Below are 23,116 nucleotides of genomic sequence, written 5' to 3'. Positions count from 1 at the left end.
TTTGGTTCATCTGTAATTTCAAAATTAAATATTACAATGTTCTATTCTCTTTTCTTTGTTTAGTTTGGTTTAGTTCATCGGTTATGGTTATTTTAAATATGTAGTTTTTTCAGTTAAGTGTGAAAATATTTATATGGGTTACCAAAATTAACATTTGTGATTTTGTTATAGTTTTTCAATATTAAAATATCAATAATAAAATAAGCATATTTGTGGCACACAAAACACATCAAATTGGAAGCGTTTCTAATATATATAACCGTGCAAACGTTTACAATATACATATAAAAGTTATATTGTGTATTATTTTTTTATTCGTAGGATTAATCTGTATTGCGTATTAGCGAGTTTGATGATTTTTTTTGCACAAGCCCTTAATTATATTAACTAAAAAATTTAAAATTGTTTTACATCTTTTTGACATGTAATTTTCAGATACCAAAAACCTAATCTATTATCCAAATAATATGTGTTGTATTACTTCAACCATATCTGTTACATCTTCTTTTAAATATTTTTAACATTATTAAAAGAAAACAGGAGAACCGCTATAAAACCAGAGAACCGCTGTGTAATTCATGCGTTCCCACTGTTCATAGTGGATCTCAAATTTTGCTTCATGAAAATGAACCACATGCGGTTCAACAATTGTTTATTATTAAAAAAAATAAACGCTTCTATTTGATAACAAATGTCATGAATGGAAGATAATGATGTGGTCCATCCGTACCGTCATTGAACCGCATCTCCTCCGCCCTTCCATTCAAGAATTTAGCTAAAAGTATATATAGTAAAAAATTATTATTTAATATTTGATTCAACTACTTAAAAAATTAGAAAATAGCTGTAAATTTAAATATACATTAAAATTTGTAAAATATCGTATATAGTAAAATTTAAAAAAATAACAATTATTTAGCTCACATTTATATTTCTTGGTACACATATGTGTTGACTATTTGTTGCATCATAAACCCATAGAAAACAAGAATCAAGAATCGAACTATTATGTCACATTCTAGTGCTAACAAGATTGGGAGAAAGACGTAAGCAATTACATTATTTTTAGTGGATTAAGATTGTTATAACCATTAGAGAATTCCCATAACCAATGTTATTGTTCTTTTTTGAAGTCTCGTTTAATCTTCTACATTCTGGTTCAACCCAACGGTTCGATATCCCAACATTTTTCTGACCCAACAAGGGCATGTTTTTTCTTTAAGAACCAAATTCGTCCAAATCACTCACATTTTCAAATCTGATGGTTGGCCCCTTCCCGATCGGTAAAGGGGATGCTTCCCTTTTAAAAAGTTTTATCGCGGGTTTGAGGATTTTAAAAATGTTAGAGGAGGATAGAATTCTAAAGAGTATATGTGTTAACATATTATTAGTTTGTTTATATATAATTTATATTTCCTCGCATTTCATTTATATAAATATTATATTTTAGATTACCATAAGAATTATTATTATTCAGATTTTAAAAATAAGTTTTGTTTATTTATTTTTATTTTTTTTTGTCAACCACACATTAATTAATAAGAAACTCCTTGATTGGTTGCCCAATTAGGAGGAGAAGAGTCTACAAAAGAAATTTCAGAAAATAAAAGTCTAGAAGAACGGGCTAAGCAGTCCGCTTTAGTTTTGTTTATTTACTTAGTAAATTTGATTTTTAGTGAAATACTTTCCATGGTTGATACCAATTTGGCTTTTAAATTTTTAATTAAATAATTGACCAAAAAATAGGTATAAATTGCAAATGACATTTAAAGATAAAAAGAAATGTATGCATATAGGAAAATTTACTAAAGTGACCCATAATTTGTGTTTAATTACTAGAATGGCATACCAAAAATATGGGTTATATGGGTAATACTTATGACTAAAATGTCTCTGTTTTGCTTTGTAGAGAAAAACATATTACAGGAATGCCATTAATATTTCATTCCAGCATGGCAAAAAAATACAATTTATTTACGATACTGCCACTCCGTCTTTTTGCTCGGTTTTGTTAAATCTGTGGCTCTTGTTGCGACAGATTTATTTAGTACGACAAACTATTTGATCCACCACAGACTTTCTTCCATAGACTTTTTTTGTACTAGAGACTTTGTTTGATTTAGTAATGACAGATACTCCCTCTGTTTTTTAAAAGTTGTCATTTTAACTGTATTTGGACAAATTAAGAAAAGGTATACAATGACTATATTAACCTCATAAAAATGACAAGTAATTATTTACAAATAATTTGTGTTCAATAAAATGAGGGTAATTTGGGTAGTTATTGGCATAAATTACATTATTACCTTAAAACGACAACTAATTTAAAACAAAAAAAAAGCTCTAAAACGACAACTATTTGAAAACGGAGGGAGTATATATCTTTTCGCAGATTTTTTTTTCGTGACAAATTTGTTGTATGTTGTATCCACAGATTTTTCTAAAATTTTAAGATTTTGAATGGTTATAAAACAAATCTGCCACAGATTTGTTTTCCAACCGCAGACTTTTCTTTGTTTTCGCAACATATTTTATGATTTTTTAAAAAAACTGTCGTTTTATAACAGATTTTTTAACACAAAAATTGTTATATAATGATGACAGAGTTGTTTTTTGTATTCGCATATTTTCTTTATTTGTTGACAAATCTGGGGTTTTATAGCAGGTTTTTTGAAAAAATATAAATACTAAACAGTCGCATAGTGATAACAGATTTGTTTTTAGTTATGACAGTTATGTTTTTTAGACCCTAAGCATAACAGATTTTCTCATGTCATGTTATGGCCGATTTGTTTCTAACTAGAATAACCTTTTTAGTGTTGACAAACTTTTGGTTGGCAGATTTGTTTTTGAAATTTCAAAAAATCGTGTTACATGAGATTTAATATCTAGCCTCAAATTCAACAGAACTTCAAATCTTGCCGGTTTGCTTGTATGTTTAAACCGGTTTGATTGCGTTTAGTTACGACAGACTTTTATTATCTCTGACAGATTTATACAAATTATTGCCATAGTTGACGTTTAATGCATTAAATTCCTAATAATTAGAGAAGGAATATTCTTCTAGGGTTTTTGCTCCAAAAACGGTTTTCGTTTTTGTCTTCTTCTTTTACGCTTACCCACTATCTCACGATTTCATCCTTTATTTTTCTTCCTTTTCGGGATCAAATTTGCTTCAATTGTTTATGTTCTCCTTTTGATCTTCACTTTGCTTCCCTCTCCTGCTATTTGAGTGTCGTTCCATATTTTTTTTGTTTTTCTTCCTTTTGATTGCTGTGAGATCGAAGTCCAAGGAATTGGGCATGGATCAGGTGATTCTCGTGTGTGGATAATGGATCTTTGAGAAAACAAAGTGGCTTTTTGTCGTTGATAATAGTAAAGGTTGTCGCGTACTAGAAGGTAACAGTCAAACTAGTTATGATGATTTCATTCCAATGGTGTATGAGGACTACGGCTTGGATAACAGGGTAGTCGAAGTTGTTTTGAGTTACAAGATCTCAAATTCGAAGAAATTACCAGCAGATATACCACCCGTAATTATTGGTAACAATAGACAGTTTCAGTCTTTTTTGGGCCAAACGAAAAAAAGTCTCTCGGAGCTGAAACAACCAACATATAGACAAAGCTTCAAAAAAAGCAAAAGTCTGAAATAACAGACATACAAAAGTCTGAGATAACCTAAATAAAAAAGGCTAAGATAACAAAAACAAAGCTTCTAGGAATCATCGAGCTGAGGTATAGGGAAGTCCTTGCGACGAATATCAGAGTTAAGTGTTCCGGCATACTCTCCTAATTCGTCAAACATCTTCGCAGCAAGTTTAGTCCTGAGGGCCTGCATGTTCTTGTCACACAAGCCATCGAATGACTGCCTAAGCGCCAAACATTCGATGTACTTTATCGAGTAGATAGCACAATCGCCTGCATCGTCATTCTCAGGGACGTTTGAAATTCTCTTAACTCCCAACCTTGCATAGCTCTTCTTACGCACCTGTACAGGAACAAATGCACTCAACATAGCAGAAATAAAAAATAGAATAAATCTGTCATTACAGTCCGATCAAATCAAAAACAAAATATACAAAGGCGGGAATTTTTTTGCTAAATTATTTCCGACGAAATTGGCCAATAAACTTACCGGAATAATTAACGGTTAAGCCGCATATGCAACAGAGGATAGAGATCTGCAACATTGACAATTTTTGATTATCAAAATTCGATTTCAAAAACTTCACTCTAATTTTGACAAAAGCATTGTCTTTGTACTCAGGAAAGGGATGCTTTATCTTACAACTAATCTGATGAAATTGCCCTAATTTCTTGTTCCAATAACGAACTAACAATCGCTGGAAGGATAAAGATCTACAACAAAAAACAAATCCGATTTAAGAAACATGAGTACAAGACAAGAGAAGAACACGGTTTTCAAAATCATCAATCGGATTTCAGAATCATCAATCGGAAAAGGGAAATAATGAAACATGAGAAGAACACGGTTTAAGAGTTTACATACCTAGAACGAAGCCAAATGAAACCAACGACGAATCGACACAGATCTCTAACGCCGGTCACTCAAACAACAGAATCAAGTACGATTGACGGAGACTCGACGGCGAGGCCAGATTTTGACATGCATCCGGTAAACGAGACAAAGAGATTCGATGGCGACTGAAAAAGAAAGGTAGAGTTTTTTGTGTTTTTGGAATCGTCTGCGACGATGAAGAAGAATAAAGGGAATGTCGATATGTTTTTTTTATTTTTAGAAAATGTAATAATGCTTCTTTATTTGGTTAATTGTTTTATTTTTGCTTTTTGATTTATTTAAATAATGAATGGCATGATGGTGAATTTTGTTACCCAAAAAGGTTTTTCAGACTTTTTAACAAAAATATGAGTTATTCTAGTAAACCAAATCAACCGGGTGTTATTTGAGTTATTTTAGTAAAGATTAGAGTCATTCTAGGCAAATCTCTTTTTTATTTGGAATTTAGTCATATCTACCATTTTTTCTCAAAAGCTTTTCATTTCTACCATTTCTGATTATTTCTTTTCGTATATGCCACATTTGTGTGGTATAATAAAACTTTTTTTTCCTTAATTGTTGCGTCATATGTGTGTTAGGAAAAGGATAGTAGAAACTGATGGAGGGAAAATGGGGAGCATCGACATTTAATGGAGACAATGAATTAACTGATTAAAAAAATGTAAAGCATTAAGTTAATAGAGTAAGTTTAGGCCATTAATTATTAAAGACGTGACTAGAGGTTGTGCAAATTCATATCTGAAAATTGGAGAATTTATTTAAACTTTAAGAGTGTTTATGCAAGACAAAATTGAAGTGTGGTGGTTGCGAGAGGGACATTAGACGAAATGAGGTAACGATTTTTAAAAACCGTTATGTTGGTTGAGTGTTATAAATGCAACAATACGATTTGTAAATGGTACGGAAAATTTAAACTAATGCTTGCTTGTCGTTTGCGTGGACATGTTTCAATGGACGAATATGTTATGGTACTGGTCGGTGAATGGGAATGTAAAGAGGGTGGTATTTGGCGTTTTCAGGTGTCGGACATGAAATATGCAAAGTGTGTGGATCTAGAAGAAGAAGACAAGTTTATAGATTTGGAAAAGAAAATCGCGAAAGTGTTTGGGATTGACACGAAGAGAACGAAAATTGAGCTCAGTTTTTGGTACGAAGGGGGAGAAACGGTGTTTACGTATTAAAAGATGCCATCTGTTTCGGTGGATAGCGAGATTGCATTGTCAAAATTCAAAAATATAAGGTTAGAGGGGGATGAACATGTATTTAATTTTAGCAGAAGACAAGGAAGAATTGCTTGTGGCGGTAAGACCAGGCGGAAGCTGTAGTTTTGATCAGAACGTTGTAAGAGCTGTAGCGATAGTGGATGCGGAACAAAAGGCAACTAACCAGATGGTTCGGGGAAAAAGGATGGTAATGAGTGTCTCCCATTGACGTATGAGGAGGTGGGATTTTTGGAAGAAGTAGATGAGATAGATGATGTTTACAGGAAGAAGGACATTGTAACGAGAACTACTAACCGAAAACGTGAAAGAGATGATTCCGAATTAGTGGAGGTGTGTTGGAGGCTACTAGAGATGATTCCGAAGAAACGGTGGTGAGTGATGAAAAGTCAGAAGATTATGATTTTGACAACATGAGAAAATTGATTGAAAAAGAGTATCTAGTTGGTCTACTGATGAAGATGGATGAGAAGATGATATAGAGGACGATGGCGGTAACTATGGACATGAGCAGGTTATGCGTAACACAACAGTCGGATTAGGAGGCATATTGTCCTCGATAAGACGAAACAATGCAGCAGATGTTGGTGAATGGGTGGGGGGCAGTGGACCAGACTTTGGGACAATGACCATCCATATGGGTCGAGGAAGTATGTCTTTCGTGTGTTTTAAGCAATGGAGATGAACATGACAAGAGTAACATCGTTCAGAGTATAAAGCAAGTTATCCCCGATAGGACGAACCAATGCAACATATAATGGTGAAAGGGTGCATGGAGTTGGTGAATGGGGACCAAAAGATGCACCAATGTCCATACAGTTGGGTCAAAGAAGTTTGTCCCTAAAAAGGTTAGCTATGGACATGAACATGATAAGGTCCCGAGTAACACACATTTGGAAGTGGGTAGGAGGTTATCTCCGGCAGGACGAAACAATGCAGTAGAAGAAATCGGAATGGCTTATCGGCGAAAACAAACCAAAGTTTGTGTTTTACCGTGTGTAGAGGTGCAACACCCCGATTTGAGGAATATGGTGGTGCATGCAGAGATGTTTAAAAAGAATTGATTTGGCGATCTATGTTACCAAAGTGCACTTATCTTTTCGGTCAATTGTCCTGAGAGAACTCCACAGTTAAGCGTGCTTGAGCTGGAGCAATTTCAGGACGGGTGAGTGATTGTCGGAACTATGTGAGTGAGGACAAAACACAGGGAAAGATCATGTGGTGATTTATAAGGTCGGTAAACAAGTCTTTAAAACCTCCCGGACGTAACGGACCGTCCGTCAAACAGGTGTGGGACCCATGGGCCTGAGAGAGGATATGGGGCCCACTGGTAAGGACGGTCGGGGCGTTACAAGTGGTATCAGAGCCGAACCTAGACGTGTGTGGAGTCAAGAGGGCTCACACCGTCGGGAGTGACGGTCTTGGTGCGCAACGAGGACGTTGCGATCTGTTAGTGGGGGTGAATTGTAACACCCCGATTTGAGGAATATGGTGGTGTATGTGGAGAGGTTTAAAAAAAATTGATTTGGCCACCTATGTCACCAAAGTGCACTTATCTTTTTGGTCAACTGTCCTGAGAGAACTCCACAATTAAGCATGCTTGAGCTGGAACAATTTCAGGATGGGTGACCTTCCGGGAAGTGATTATCGAAACTATATGAGTGAGGACAAAACACAGGGAAAGATCATGTGGTGATTTGTAGGGTCGGTAAACAAGTCTTTAAAGCCTCCCGGACGTAGCGGACCGGCCGTCGGACAGGCGTAGGACCCATGGGCCCGAGAGAGGATGTGGGGCCCACTGGTAGGGACAGTAGAGGTGTTACAAGAGGTCTCTAAACAACATCTGGTGGACAAGTTTGCCAGAAAGCGAGCATTTAAGAACATGAAGCTACAAAAGGGAGCCGAAACATGACGCCTAGAGGTAATTGAATTCTCTAATGCTTCTAAGAGATCAAGCAAATATTCGGGCTTTGAGTAATAATTGATACATCCCTTAGGCGGTAGTAATCGGTGGCTTAAAGCTGTTTGGAAAGACGATCTGGGTTAAATACGTTGACAACTGGATCTCTTGGTTGTCGAGATACAAATGGTGTGGTTTTACCAGACGAAGATCTAAATTTACTCTTGGTGGGCTTCATTTAATCTTCCTGTGAAAATCAAACAAAAGAAAATAAAGTAAAATCCCAGTAGATGAGGACATAATTCAAGAAAAATTAGAAATTAAACTAATTTACAACAACATCAATTGTGTGGACCAAAGTCGATGCCGAAAAATCAAAAAACAAAAATTATGAAACGTGAACAACTCGGGGACAAGATTTAGGAGTAACAGGTAATCGAGAAAGATGGAGGTGGATAAACATAAATTGGGGACTAAATTCGTTGAATGATGATTCAAATTCAGGGACTATATTAGAAGAAATGAACATGCAGACAAACAAAACAAAACGAGAATTTAAAGCGTTTGCTTTACTTGTCGTCTTTTCGAATTGTGGAAGATGAAGAAGAAATAGAGCGGAAGTTATTAAAGACAGGGAAAGTAATTAACTCTTATTTAATCGATGAAAACGGAAAAAAATTATTCTCAAAATCGTTTAAAAACACAATTAATGATGAAGATAAAGAAATGGGAAAGTGACCAAGTGCACAAGTCAAATCCGAGATAGATTTGGGTACCAACTACTGCGCCAAATGCATGCAATTTGGTTATTCCATAACTCAAATATGGTAGATCTGAAAAGTATAGAACAGAAGTAATAGAAATGAAATTAAATATGAAAATTGTAGTAGATTTGTTAGTTTTCTCTTTTTATTTCATAAAATGATATAAAAAGGTTTTGTGGTTGTGAATTAGGATTTGTAATATATATATATATATATAAGTATTTGTAAATAAGAAACCAAAACAAAGCTACGACAAATATATATATAAAAGTATTTGTAGAGAAGAAACCAAAACAAAGCTACGACAAACGGGGGCAACAAGTCTACGTAAGCAGTTACGTCACTGTGATATTAAATGGTAACCGAAGAATCTCGTTGAATCCGGTTGAATATATTTGTGTTTTTTTATGGAATCTGGCTGAATAATTTAAAGTTCAAATGGTAACCGTTGAATCTGACTGAATTTTTTTAACTAATCAAATAATCTTCTAAAACTATGAACTAGAGAAATGTTTCGCCGAAGGCAAACCGATACTGACAAGAAACCAAATAGATCTTAAGCTTTATTACCGAAGAACCGGAACCAAAATATTTTGGATACCTGAATGAAACCGAAATACAATTATATATCTAAAATATTAGGTAGTTTTATACCGAATAATAAAAGATCCAAATAACCAAAAAATACAATACAATAAAAGTATTTGAAAATTTCCCGAAAATATTTGAAATGTTATTTGGGTAAAACCGGAATTGAATTTTGTTTTTGAATGCTAATCAGTTTTTGATTCAAAAAATCAGAAATGCTCAGAAATACTTGGAACCGAACCGAGTTTTAACCAAAATTCTAAAATAACCCAGTGTATACTAAACTCGAGAAGCGAGATATCCAAAACCAAAAATTACAGAATTAAAATTACATGTTTACTAATGAAATGCATCACATGTTTGTTGTTTGATTCTCTCTCATTGTTTGCTTGTGTTCTATTTGTTGAAGGTTTGATTAATTCAATAAATCAAAGAATGAAGTGGGACTACTACAACAAAGGATCAAAAATTCCACAACAATTCTACGGTTACAAATGATGTAACATGTATTTTTTTCACATGAATTCTTCGACTTCGACAATTCCACAAATACATGTTACCATTTACTGCCACAATCTATCAATCATCATCACGAACATGAAAACATTTTTATTTTAGGGAAAGTCACAAAACAAATCCAGAAAAATGTAGTACCAACTGGAGAAAATTATATATATATATATATATATATATATATATATATATATATATATATGGGAGACTCACAAAAATGCTCCTTTTTCAATACCCTTTTCAAAAATTCATCTTTGGCTGTCCATTTTTAAAAATACCTTTTTTATGTACAAAATGACTAAATTACCCTTCTTTTAATAAAAGATATCACAAATATATAAGGAAAACATGAGAATGTGCACACATCAAAATTACAAATTTGATTTTGTAAAAACTTGTAAAACCTTTAAAATACCTTGTAAAATTTTTCCGTAAAAATTTTTCCCGCCAAAAAAAGTTTTTTGCGGGAAAAGTGATTCTGCAATTTTTTTGGCGTTAAATTTTTGGCGGGAAAAATTTACAAGGTATTTTAAAGGTTTTTTACAGGATATTTATAAGGTTTTACAATGTATTTTAAAAGGTTTTACAACGTATTTATAAGATATTTATAAGATATTATAAGCTTTTACAAGCTATTTTATAAGGTTTTACAAGTTTTTTATAAGGTTTTACAAGTTATAAATACCTTATAAAACCTTATAAGTACCTTGTAAAACCTTTTAAAATACATTGTAAAACCTTACAAAACACTTGTAAATACTCTGTAAAATCTTTAAAATACCTTGTAAATTTTTCCCGCCAAAAAAATTTGCGGAATCACTTTTCCCGCAAAAAAAAAAATTTTTGGAGGGAAAATTTTTTGGCGGAAAAAATTTTTACGGGAAAATTTTACAAGGTATTTTAAAGTTTTTACAAGTGTTTTGGCGGGAAAATTGCGGGATCACTTTTCCCACCAAAAAATATTTTGTATTTTGTGGACCTAATTTTGTTTCAAATAAAGGTAAAATGGTCATTAAAAATTAAAAGAGGGCAAACTTAAAAATAAACACTCAAAAAGGGCATTTTTGAAAAGAGGTATTGAAAAAGTGGCATTTTTAATAATTTCTATATATATATATGCAGGAGAAAAAACACAAATTTACTTATCTTATTAGTACTAACAATATTTTGGCTATGTTTACAGGTAAAGGAGACGATTTTAGTTCTATACACATAATACAATAGAACAACAGAGAGAAAAGGAGTTAGTACTAACAATATATAACTCAAATTCGACCCTAAGCTGATTAAACTCGTGAGCTTATATTCAGATAAAATCTCTAAGCTAAAATTACATTCTATATAGAAATTACTAGCATGTCATTGCAAAAAAAAAAATGGACAAATTTAAGACATATCAACAAAAACAGATGTGTATTCATCAAAAAAACAAAAACAAATTTATATTCTACTTAAACAAAAGAAAGCAAAAACAAATAACTAGCTATACCCCAAAAGAATATCATCATAATCTTTAAATACATCATATGTTAATTATTCCTCTGATGAAATTTGGTTTGCATCTCTAGATTCTGGTACAACCCACCGGTTTATATTTCTCAACGACGTAGATACCTAAAAAGAGTGGCAACAAACAGTATAAGCTACACTTTCGTTTTTCTCTTCTTTAACATATTAATCGAGGGAAAATATTATATACTAATCAATTTCTAACCTGTTGATCCCAATCTGTTCTGAGAGTCATGATGCTAAGCACACAAGTCTGAACAAATATTCCAAAAAGCATTCCGATCCATACACCCTTCAAATATATAAAGAAAATAAAGTTTTATGTTGTTTTGACTCGTTAATTTTATTACTTTTATACATTATGAAGAAAAGATATATAAAAAGAAAAACTTACTTTGACTTGCAAACCAACAACGTAACCAAGGATCACACCAACAGGAATTCCGAGAAAGTAATAGCAAGCAAGGTTAACGTAAGCCACATATCCTTGCCATCCCGCTCCGACTGCCACTCCTGTTAAGGTTTGAAACCAGTTCAAGACACATACTACTTCAAATATCGGTTCGAATTCGATATTATAATAACTATCATGTGTCAACTATCTAAAATATGTACCAGAGAGAACGGGTTGAATACTATTCAGGAGGATGGAAAATGCTAAGAGTGGAGAAAGATCGGCAACTTCGGCTGCGACGGCTTCACTTGTAGTGAAAATGTAGGAAATTCTTCCCCTTAGAAACAAGAAGACAAAGAACAGAACTATTCCTATAGAGAGTGACGTGAAAACCGCTATCAATGTTGCAAATTTGGCTCCTTTGGGGTTTCCCATACCGAGCTCGTTGGACACTCTTACACTATATATAGAGATAATTAATTACAAAGAAGATGATGATATATAAATAAAAGATGATACCAACAAAAAAGATAATATATAAATAGTATCATTAAAGTGACGTGTGTAATATATATGAATCTATATATGTATCAATGCACCTTACTGCTGCCAAAAACCCAAGTGATATCATCATCTGCAGTGCATTTACGTTGATGCTGCAATAAAGAAATGGAAAAGATTAGTCGATTTCCAAAATATTATTTATATGTTACTATCTGTTTATTATACTCATACCGTATTTTAACTTAAGAGTCAAGTTAGTACTAAAGATAATGTATATACATTGTATGGAAACCAGAAGAGATAGATGATAGAAGGTGGATTCTTGTTGATTTACCAGATTGCTAGTGCATCAAGAGCCACCTCTGCGTTTTTCATATTTCCAGTGAGCAATACTAATATCGAGTTGTACCATAACTCCAAGCTGTCCAAAGATAACGACCACAAAAGTAATAATCATTAACTAACAAAAGAAAAAGTAAATTAACATGAAAAAATCAAACAAATAACAAAAGAATTATATTGATAATTGTAACGGTCGGATCAAATCCTACACTAATTGATAATTATATTGTTTGCAGAGCCAGAAAACTAATGCATTGACCAAGTAAATGCATAAAGTGGTGGCCGTGGCAATGGTGGTTGCTGTGGCAGTGCCAATTACGATAATGGTAGCGGTAACTGTCGTTTACTCGACGAATCATTGTAATTTTTTTGTTTGTTTTATAAATCTTTGTAACATTTAATTTATTTGACGAAACCGTTTCAAATCTGTTTTTGTTTTTCATTATAAAAATTTATCATGTAACTTATCACACTCATATATTTCAAAACCTCTTTATTGTTAATTTTCTAAAAATCTTAACCATTTTAAAAAAATCTTAGAAAGTGTTTCAGAGAGTTACATTTCTTAGCAATTTTTGAAAAAGTGCTTATAACCATTATCAAAAAATTTTAAAGTGTTTCAGAGAATCACATTTTTGTACTGTTATTAATTATAAATATTTTCATGTAGCTTATAACTATCACCATTTGCTTTTACTCCCGCTGTTTCACAAAGAGTATCATTTTAGAGTTTTGCACACAGATTAAGAAAACATTAAATTTTTTGTTTTTTCTAAACAAAAACATCATTAACTATATACCTAAACATAATCTGCCCAATAGTAAAACAATCTGCAGAATACTAATAGTCATAAAATATAAAAAATCATTAAATTTTGCATTGAAAAACTAAAACGACACTCTTTGTGAAACAAAAATAAAACCTTAAAACGACACTCTTTATGAAACGGAGGGAGTATTTACACTCATATATTTCCGAACCTATTTTTTTCTATTTTCTAAAAATAATATTTGAATTTATACATACTAATTGTGAATAACCAACAATGGATAAACCAACTCAAACCAATCAATAATTCAATGAGTTTAGGCTTAAATAGTTTATGAATTGATCCAACTCATTTGTTAACTGGGTTGAGTCAATCCATTAACCCAATTATTTGATAACAGGTTTTAATAGTTAAATGAGTGGATCCATGAAAATTAAATTAATTAATAATTATAATCATTAAAGCCACTCATTCAATCTATGAATTGGATTGGTTTTGGTTAATCCATTAAATTTTCTCTATTTTGACGCCTCAAGATTTATTGATTAAACCAAAGATTTATTGAATTTTCTTCAAAATATAGTTATAAATTTTATTACTTTCTAAAAAACAAATTGGACGTTCACATCTCTTTATTATAACTACTAGATGAATATCCACGCTACATTTTATTGTTTTGTTTTGAAAATTGTTAAGAAAAAATTATGTTTATTGTTTTTGTTTCTAATTTATGTTTATTATTTTTGTTTGTTACTGTATAATTAATAAAATTAGATCCGTCTTATGTAGTTATAATTTTTATGGTTAAATTCATTTTTGCGTCGAAATATCAATTTATAAATTTTTATGTATAAATCTGATTATTTATATATATATATATATATATATATCTAAGATTCTAGTTTTTTTCACTATCATGAATACATACAACAACAATATAGGATATTTTGATATAATTATATGTAATTATATTACTTGTGTGATTTGAAACTTGTCTGACTTGATCATAATTAAACATGTTACTTGTGTGATTTGAAACTTGTCTGACTTGATCATAATTAAACAATTTCTTGTTTTATGTACTCTCATGATCTAGTACTCCACCTACATCGTGATAGGGTCATAATTAATTACTGGATTGGCATAAATTGAACAAGATCTCAAGAGATTTCATATAAAAAGAAGAAAAAGACAAAAATTAAAGTGTCATTTTAAGTCAACACTTTTAAATCTTCTACCATTGCATAATATACGAGAAATTGTCGTGTCTTGAATTTCTTGGTATACCTAACGTCTCAAAGACCCATTACTTAAAAAACTTGCATGTCAATATGACCAAATTACCATAAGGCTCAAAAATAAAAAGGGAGAATATTATATGAAAAGTCGTATATGAACCACAAAACTTAATAATGAGAACATAGTCAAGGTAAAATTACTAAACTAATAAAATGTTATGTAGCAAATAACTAAACTACAACACAAATAAATTTTCAGTCATTATCGAATAGTGGCTATTGATAAAAAAAAAAAAAAGTAATATAAGATGAGAAGAATGAAGTAGTGCTTGATTTATTAACATAATTTTATATTTTTTTTTAATTTTAAAGAAATAAGTTAAGAGTATGATTGATGGAGGATTTAATGCAATGAAGAACTATTAATTTTTTCTTATTTAATTTGGCTAATTTTTTTATTTAAATAATGTAAAATGACACATGTTAATTTTTTGCGTGATGATGTGACACTCATACGAAGAGAGTTGACCAACTTTCATATATATGATTCGTTCTGTATTTGTCATTTACAAATGATTTTAGCTTGTTAAACAATGTTTCAAAAGATTGTGTGTTTTAATTATAATTTTTTATTACATTTTTATTTATAAACGATTATAAAAATCTCTGAAATCTAAATAATATTTACGATATAACGTAAAAATTTAGAATTAACATAATTTTTCAAACATTTAAATTTATTATCACAAAATTAATATGTACATGTATCTAAAAAATTTGTAATGATATATTTTGTTAAAAATGAGTTCTCCCGCAATATCGCGAGGGACACATAATCCAGTAAGGATAGTAAAAGTTTTGTTTAAAAGAGAAAAAAAAAGTTGAAACAAATTGTGGGTGCTACCTAAACACAAAAAACTATCATATGTAGAGGATTTTAGGTTATAGATGCAAATTTCTCTTTTAATAATTAGGAAACCTTACCAAACCATTCCACCGGAAGACAAAGATAGTTTGAAGACGGGCCATAAATCTTTGAAGACCAACATAGTGAATCCTTTCCATGTGTCCTTACACCCACCGCACGTGACGAATAAGAGCTGCACAATGTTAGGCAACCAGAACGCAACTAGCGTAGAGGTCATAGCACCAGTGATCCCGAAATTGAAATGAACCACTAGGAGCCACGAGAAGAAAACATGGAGCCCTAAGGTGACAGCAGACACATAGGCGATGATCTTGTTCTTGCTCTGAGATTGGAGGAATATTTGGCAAGTGAAGGCGGGTACGAAGGTGAAGTTGATGCCTATGAGCCATAGGGCTATGACCCGAGCCACACGAACAATGCGTTCCTCTTGACCTAAGACTAAGAGGATAGGGCCTGAGAAGATGAAGACGGGCATGATGCAAATGGTACAACCTGTGAGGACGATCCATGACCTTTGGAGGTAGATCCCGAGCATATGGTATTGTTTGGCTCCGTAGGCTTGACCACATAATGTTCCTAGTGCACTGGCCATACCTAACTGCATTAGAACAATAGTTATAACCAGGCCCGGCTCTATACATGTGTCATTGGTGCTCATGCACAGGGTCCTTGTAATTTTGTGTCTTTTATCATAACTAAATTTACTAAAATTAGGGTCCAAAATTTTTTTTTTTTGAAAAGCATGAGAAATAAGGACTAATTTTTTTTTCAGCTCAGGGTCCTTAAATTTTTTGAGCCGGCCCTTATAACCAATGTTGAGACGGTTGCATTGTAGTTTCATGAAATAACATATATTCCAGATATATTCCAAAACCATATATTATAAACTGAACTAAATTTAAATTGAGTTGGTTAAACGTTTTTTAGTCTGATGGGTTTAATTCCTAAAAGCAATTTCGGTTCAAATTTGGTTCTCTATATATATATTTTAAGCGGTCTAATTAAATAGTTGAAATATTTAAAATTAATAGGAGCAATATAATTTCTCCCAAAACTAACTAGTTGATCACAGGCTCACAGCAAAATTAAACAACTCAAGTGTATTTTTTCACAAAACCACCTAAACTGAACATAATTAATTATTTTCAGTGTATTAAATCAAGCAAAACTAAGTCAAACATGCTAAAGCTCTTTCCTAATCCATAATATTCTAGGATTATATATCCTCTATATATTAAAAAACGAAACATTGGTGTTGAAAATTAATTAAAATTTTTTTTTAATTATTCAACAATCCAAATTTACAAAACTGTAAATCTATATAGTACTAAAACAAAAAACGCCAATTTAGTATTCTTCAAACTTATTAAAAATTCATAATACATTAATCAAATGTACATATTACTAAAATTTTAAATAACATAGTAATCAAGGGATTAATTAGATTGAATAAAAATGGAAAATTGTTCTAAATGAAGTATACCATTACCAAGATCGTTATAGGAAACTCACCAAGATACCATTACTGAAACGGAGGAGAACGGTGAAGGTGATAGAGTAAGCGGCCAACTCGGTTGGGCCAAGATGGCCAACGAAACCTTGAGTTACCAATGAGACTCCGTACGTAGAGAATTTTGTGAAGATCGATGGGGCCGCCACAACCCATAGCTTCTTTGATTCTATCCAAACCTTTTCCTTCAACCCTAACTCATCCTTTTCTTCTCCGCCGTTCTCAAACGTCTTTTTCAACAAAGCCGCCGTGAGCTCTCCTCCTCCTCCGGCCATCGTGGAGTCTATGTTTGTATTTGATGGACTAGTTAGTTTTGTGAGAAGTAGTCATCAAATAGAAGAGAGAAGGCAGAGAAAGAGAGAGCAGAGAGTTTGTGTTTTAGAAGCAATCTTTATAATTAATGTTTTATTTTTTGTTTAGTCGTCAATGCCTCGTGTTGCAGTGAGTGGTTAAAATACTCTAAGAAATAGATGCATTTTAAGATCACCTAAGATCGTGCATTCGTCGATCGTGACTATTTCTTGCACCGTAGACCAAGAATCAAGTCACGAGCATATCAAACTAAAATAGTCATATTCTTGTGCTAAAAAGATTGGGCGATCAACTTACGCAATTACGTTTTTTTTGTGAACTAATATTATTATATTTCCCGAATCAAATATTTATTATTGTTTTTGTGAAATCTGGTTCAAGCCAACAAACGTTTTAGCCACGACGTTACCTGAAAACATTTAATAATAATTACCAATATAATTCAAACACAAGTTAGTCCTTTTGTTATAATAAGAGCATCTCCAACCCACCTCTATATTTGCCTCTAAACTCTATTTTAGAGGCAAATTTGCTCCAACCCACCTCTATTCTCACCTCTAAAATAGAGATCTCTATTTTTTTCTCTATATATAGAGGTGAGAATAGAGAATCTCTATTTTTTTCTTCTATAAATAGAGTTAAACTTTTTAGAGGAAAAAATAGAGGAATACATTGGAGTAAAAATAGAGAAAACTTACCTCTATTATAGAGATAGAGCTAAAAATAGGGAAATACTTTGGAGATGGTCTAAACGATTAAGAATTTCGTAGTTTTAAAAAGGTAATCAATTTATAACTAATGTTTTATTTTATCTGTTTTAGAGACATCATAGTAAGCACACAAGTTTGCACGAAAATTCCAAAAAGCATTCTTGACCAGACATTTTGAAATTGAAAGAAAAATAGTTATTTTACTTTATAGTACTAGACAAATTATAAAGTAAATTAAAAATCCGGTAGAACTTGTTACAATTTAAAAATCATAATAATGTAAAAATAATTCTACCTTACTAGACTTTGATGAAATAGCTAGGGAGACTTTGCTGCGCTTTTTTTTTGTGGTCAGAAAACCCGAACACAACTACGGGGCAAAAGTCTCGTGGAATGATATTTACAAACCAAAGGCAGAGGGGGGTTTGGGCTTGCGAAGACTAAGAGATGTTTCTCGGGTTTTTGTTTTACAAATTAGTTTGGAGATTATTTTCACTTTCAGGCTTCCTTTGGGTGGCTTGGACAAAGCAGAATCTGATGAGGAAAGGTTTATACTAGACAGCTCCTAATACAAATTTAGGCTCCTGGATTTGGCAAAAATTGTTGAAGCTTCGGGAACACATAATTGCAAAGCTTTAATAGTTATCAATTACAAAAACAATTATAATTAACAGTATAAAAAAAACGATAGTCTTTTATTTTTTGTTGTACTGTTATTTCTTGCTTCATTTAACTATATTAGTATTGTTTACTGTTTTTTTAACTAAAACTTTTTTCTCTAAGAATGTGCGATAATTGGTTTGCCACTTGAAAGCTCATAAAATTGTTGTTGTTGATGCTCAAGTTCAATAAAATTTCACGAACTAAATTCCTAGTGTACTAGGTGAAAAATTATCACTGATTTAAGGACCGCTACTTTAGTGGTTTGCATACGCAACTGTGTACATTCCAGAGTGAAAGAGATTTAAAATTCGATTACAAACTCAAGTTTTACTTAAATCTTCACAATCATTCGTTTTGTAAAGTTTGATTTCGACTTGGGGATTCTGGTTCAACCCAACGGTTCAAACGTTTCAGCGACGAAGACACCTGCAATGTTTCTAACAATAAGTAACATATACAAGTCAGTTCTCTTATAACAGAAAAAGTTAGAATTTTCTACTAAAAATCCAATAATATTCAATCTACAAACCTGTTGATCCCAGTCTGTCCTCATAGTCATTACGGTAAGCACGCAAGTCTGAACGAAGATTCCGAAAATCAATCCTAACCAAACACCCTAAATTTTTATATTACAAAACAAAACACTATATTATCTTGTATGCAGAATTAAAAAAGACAACTAAAAAGAGAACATAGATAATAAAAATTGAGACTTACTTTGACTTGTAAACCAACGACATAGCCAAGAAAAACACCGGAAGGAATTCCAACAAGGTAATAGCAAGCAAGGTTAACGTACGTAACGTATTTTTGCCATCCCGCTCCAACAGCAACTCCTGCATTTTGAATATATATAGTGATGATTGAAAAATGAATCCTTAAAACGTTACATGGATTGAATATGTGGTAAACGATATAGGAAGAAGGAAAGGGGAACATACATACCAGAGAGAACTGGCTGAACACTGTTCAAGAGAATGGAGAAGGCCAAGAGTGGAGAAAGATCGGCTACTTGTGCGGCAACAGCTTCACTTGTTGTAAAAATGTATGAAACCCTTCCTCTTAAAAACAGGAAGACAAAGAAGATGATGATTCCTATTGAAAGTGATGTCGAAACTACTATTATTGTCGCAAATTTGGCTCCTTTAGAGTTTCCACTCCCGATCTCGTTTGAAACTCTTACACTATAACAAAATAAAATAAAGAAGATATATAAATGAAGCATGTATAATCATATTTTAGGATTATTTTAATCAAGAAGAATATAACCATATATATGATATTATATCTAGTATTTATAATATGTATGCACACCTTGCTGCTGCCATGAAGCCGAAGGCTACCATCATCTCCAGTGCATTTATATTGATGCTGTGAAAATTAAAACATATAACATTTAATCTAAGTAAGAATAAATTCTATTTGAATAAATGCATAAAATGGTGGAATTACTTTGATTTTGGTCCTTAAATTTACTGAAGCTAAATACAATCACAATTCCGTAAGCTTATATGACCAGTAAAATCATGCTCAATCGCAAAAGCATTAATACTGCTACTCGACCACGGTTACCAATTAGCTAGAGAGCTAGCCTAAGTACAATTAGTAACCTAAACCTATCATTTCGTCTGGCATCAATGTATAGCCTAAACCTATTACAAAAAATGTTCGATTTCCTACGGCCTAAAACATAAGATAATGGTAGGAAAGAGCCAGTTTCTTCAAGTTTTCCTACAAAAAATGTTAGTCAGTAATATTTCGTAGGAAATCTAGAATTGTAAAAAACTCGTCGGAAATTTTCTACCAATTCTTTCGGTAGAAAATTTCATCGGAAACGTATTAGCATTCAGACGAATAATCTAAAGATAAATTAATGTACAAATGTATGAATATAACTTCAAAAACAAAAGACATAAAACTAGCTTACCAGATTGCAAGTGCGTTAAGGGCCACCTCAGCGTTTTTTAAGTTTCCCGTGAGCAGAATCAAGATCGAGTTGTACCATAGCTCCAAGCTGCCCAAATATTAATATCAAAAAGGAATTGCTATTATATATCATAATAATATTATTATTCTACAAATATGCATAACTATAAAAATTTATGTATAACATTTATTCAACATATCTCAATCTTTGACAAAGTGAATGAATGTACTTAGGAAGCCGTTCAATCAACGTGGCAGTTTTATTAAATTACAACCACATGCATGTTCTAAAAAAGTATTTGTATGACTAATAAATATTTATTATGTAGATGATGGCATAGGTGTTAATACTTTTACCAGTTGAGAAGATTAGAAAATCATACCAAATCATGCCACCGGAAGATACTGATAGTTTAAAAACGGGCCAAAGATCCTTGAAAGCCAACCAAGAGAATCCTTTCCACGTGTCCTTACATCCACCGCACGTGACAAACAAGAGCTGCGCAATGTTAGGCAACCAATGCGCTATGAGCGATGAAGTCATGGCACCAGCGATCCCGAAATCAAAATGAACCACTAAGAGCCACGACAACAAGACATGGACCCCTAACGAGACAGCAGCCACGTAGGCGATGATCTTGTTCTTACTCTGAGCTTGGAGGAACATTTGGCAAGTGAAGGAAGGCACGAAGGAGATGTTAATGCCTATGACCCATAGAGCTATGATCCGAGCCACACGGACTAGGCGTTCCTCTTGACCTAAGGCCAAGAGGATAGGGCCCGAAAAGATGTATATGGGCATGAGGCAAATGGTACAGCCTGTGAGGACGATCCATGACCTTTGGAGGTAGATCCCAAGCATATGATATTGTTTTGCTCCGTAGGCTTGACCACATAGTGTTTCTAGGGCACTAGCCATGCCTAACTGCATATATCATGTCATTGACGGTTCATTATTACACGATAAAAAACCATTTCATAGTTAGATATCAAAAATATAAAACAAGAAAGTAGGTTTGATAAACGGTTATAAGCTTTAACTTATATACACAACGTACTACGATATTAAACTTTAATTTAGACTTGAATATATATATATATATATATATATATATATATATATATATCATCTTAATAGAAATTAATCGTATGACCATTCAATTCCTTTATTTTGGGCAGGGCCGGTCCTGAGAAAATGGGGCCAAATACAAAACAAAAATAGGAGCCCTTTAATATAATTATATATTTAATATTTTCTATTATTATATTATTTTATATTAATTTTAATTATTTTAGGTAATAAAATAGGGGCCGGCCCTGATTTTGGGTCATATCTTACAATGTTTTTCAAATTTTTTACAGAATCAATATATTCACCAACTTTTTTGTTAAAGGTGTTTCTCATATTCTCCAACTTTTCTAAATTTATTCTAGTTTACCCACTGAATTCTACTTAACAATGAAATGTTTTTGCTGCATTTCGAACGATTAAAAACAATTGTATTAATAAAAAAGGAAAAAACCAATTGATGTAATAATCAAAACTAATGGCGTTTAATATTCGTTGAGAGTCTTGAGACTTATTTATGTGAAAAAAAAAAAGAAGGTAACTACACTAAACAATAAACGAACACTCAACGAAGTGTACGACCAACAATGCCTTCCAAAACAGTTAATATATATAGAGAGAATTAGAAAACAACCAAAAGAAGTTCTGACAAGAAGTCTATCTAAATAGTACTACCATTTAGATCATTCAAACTAATCAGAACATCTAAACATAAGTACTTTAACCGTTATTTGGAACATAATTTTTTTTTTTTTGAGACGAGTTTTCAGTGAAGTGTTTGTGGAAGAACTGATCTAATCGCTATAGTAAACTCACCAAGATACCATTACTAAAACGGAGGAGAACGGTGAGAGTGATGGAGTAAGCGGCCAACTCGGTTGAGCCAAGGTGGCCAATGAAAGCTTGAGTTATTAAAGATAGTCCGGACGTAGAGAATCTCGTAAAGATCGCCGGTCCAGCCACAACCCATAGCTTCTTAGATTCCCTCCAAACCTTCTCCTTCATCCCCAATCCATCCTCTTCTCGGCCATCCTCCGCCGTCTTTTTCAGCAGAGTCTCCGTCACCTCTCCTCCTCCTCCGTCCATGGCTTAGGAGAGAGTAGAGAAGCTGAGAAGGAGTGGAGAGAGGAGAGAGTTTTGTTTGGTGGTTTGTTTATTTACGAAGGAAATTAAAAGCCGGCCTACACCTTTTTTTAAGATTCTTTGCCAAATTGTTAATATGCAAAATGAATAAATTTCATAAATCAATTTTAAAATTTCTTTAAAATACCTTTACATATATACTAGAGGCCACAAAAAAGTCCAATCAAGAGAAGCTCATTAGCTAACAAACTTTTCTCCATTGTTAACAAACTCAAGCTAAAGCAGAGAAAAGAAGAGTCAACGATAAAATCAGAATTTCTCATTTATTAACTTTACAGTATTGTTCTGTTTATATACAAGTCTAAACTTATGCTAACATACACTTATATCTCATTATTAACATAAGCTGTACACTAACATAAGCCAGTGATAATATACTCATGATACGCCCCCGCAAGCCTTAGAAGCTGAATCTGGTGAAGCTGTATAAAGGCTTGACAATGACATACGACGGAGAAGTGAATGAAACGGTCCAAAATGCAAAGGTTTCGTCAAAATGTCAGCTAGTTGATCCTCACTGGAAACATGTAAAGTCTTCAGATTTCCAAGCTTTATCTGATCTCTCACTGTATG

The 23,116-nt window shown here is 32.6% G+C and overlaps 2 protein-coding genes and 1 long non-coding RNA gene across 4 annotated transcripts; all 3 read right to left on the bottom strand.

The window, feature by feature from the left end:
* Window positions 1–3,455: 3,455 nt before the first annotated feature.
* Window positions 3,456–6,842, bottom strand: LOC110224706. Its single transcript, XR_002329199.1, has 4 exons — window positions 4,511–6,842; window positions 4,289–4,359; window positions 4,136–4,181; window positions 3,456–3,988 (listed from the first exon to the last, which is right to left on the bottom strand). It is a non-coding gene; the product is annotated as an uncharacterized LOC110224706 (long non-coding RNA).
* A 4,023-nt stretch (window positions 6,843–10,865) lies between these two features.
* Window positions 10,866–17,234, bottom strand: LOC9327090 (protein DETOXIFICATION 22). The gene is made up of 8 exons (XM_002890982.2): window positions 16,723–17,234; window positions 15,267–15,808; window positions 12,267–12,353; window positions 12,028–12,084; window positions 11,650–11,888; window positions 11,429–11,547; window positions 11,240–11,326; window positions 10,866–11,139 (listed from the first exon to the last, which is right to left on the bottom strand). The coding sequence occupies exons 1-8, from the start codon at window positions 16,993–16,995 to the stop codon at window positions 11,059–11,061; spliced, it is 1,485 nt and encodes a 494-aa protein (XP_002891028.1). The 5' UTR covers window positions 16,996–17,234; the 3' UTR covers window positions 10,866–11,058.
* Window positions 17,235–18,640: 1,406 nt separating this feature from the next.
* LOC9329815 (protein DETOXIFICATION 23) lies at window positions 18,641–22,659 on the bottom strand. Of its 2 annotated transcripts, none has more exons than XM_021011399.1 (8): window positions 22,217–22,659; window positions 20,715–21,256; window positions 20,333–20,419; window positions 19,720–19,776; window positions 19,351–19,589; window positions 19,123–19,241; window positions 18,935–19,021; window positions 18,641–18,842 (listed from the first exon to the last, which is right to left on the bottom strand). In XM_021011399.1, exons 1-8 carry the CDS (start codon window positions 22,484–22,486, stop codon window positions 18,816–18,818), a joined length of 1,428 nt encoding a protein of 475 aa, XP_020867058.1. In that variant the 5' UTR covers window positions 22,487–22,659; the 3' UTR covers window positions 18,641–18,815. The 2 variants fall into 2 exon arrangements, with proteins under 2 accessions (XP_020867058.1, XP_002891027.1); XM_002890981.2 differs by having other exon boundaries at window positions 18,641–18,831; window positions 22,217–22,657.
* Window positions 22,660–23,116: the final 457 nt, after the last annotated feature.

The sequence above is a fragment of the Arabidopsis lyrata genome (genome assembly GCF_000004255.2).
Source record: "Arabidopsis lyrata subsp. lyrata unplaced genomic scaffold ARALYscaffold_1, whole genome shotgun sequence".
NCBI classification, from domain to species: Eukaryota; Viridiplantae; Streptophyta; class Magnoliopsida; order Brassicales; family Brassicaceae; genus Arabidopsis; species Arabidopsis lyrata.
This window is presented reverse-complemented; position numbering and strand designations above follow the sequence as displayed.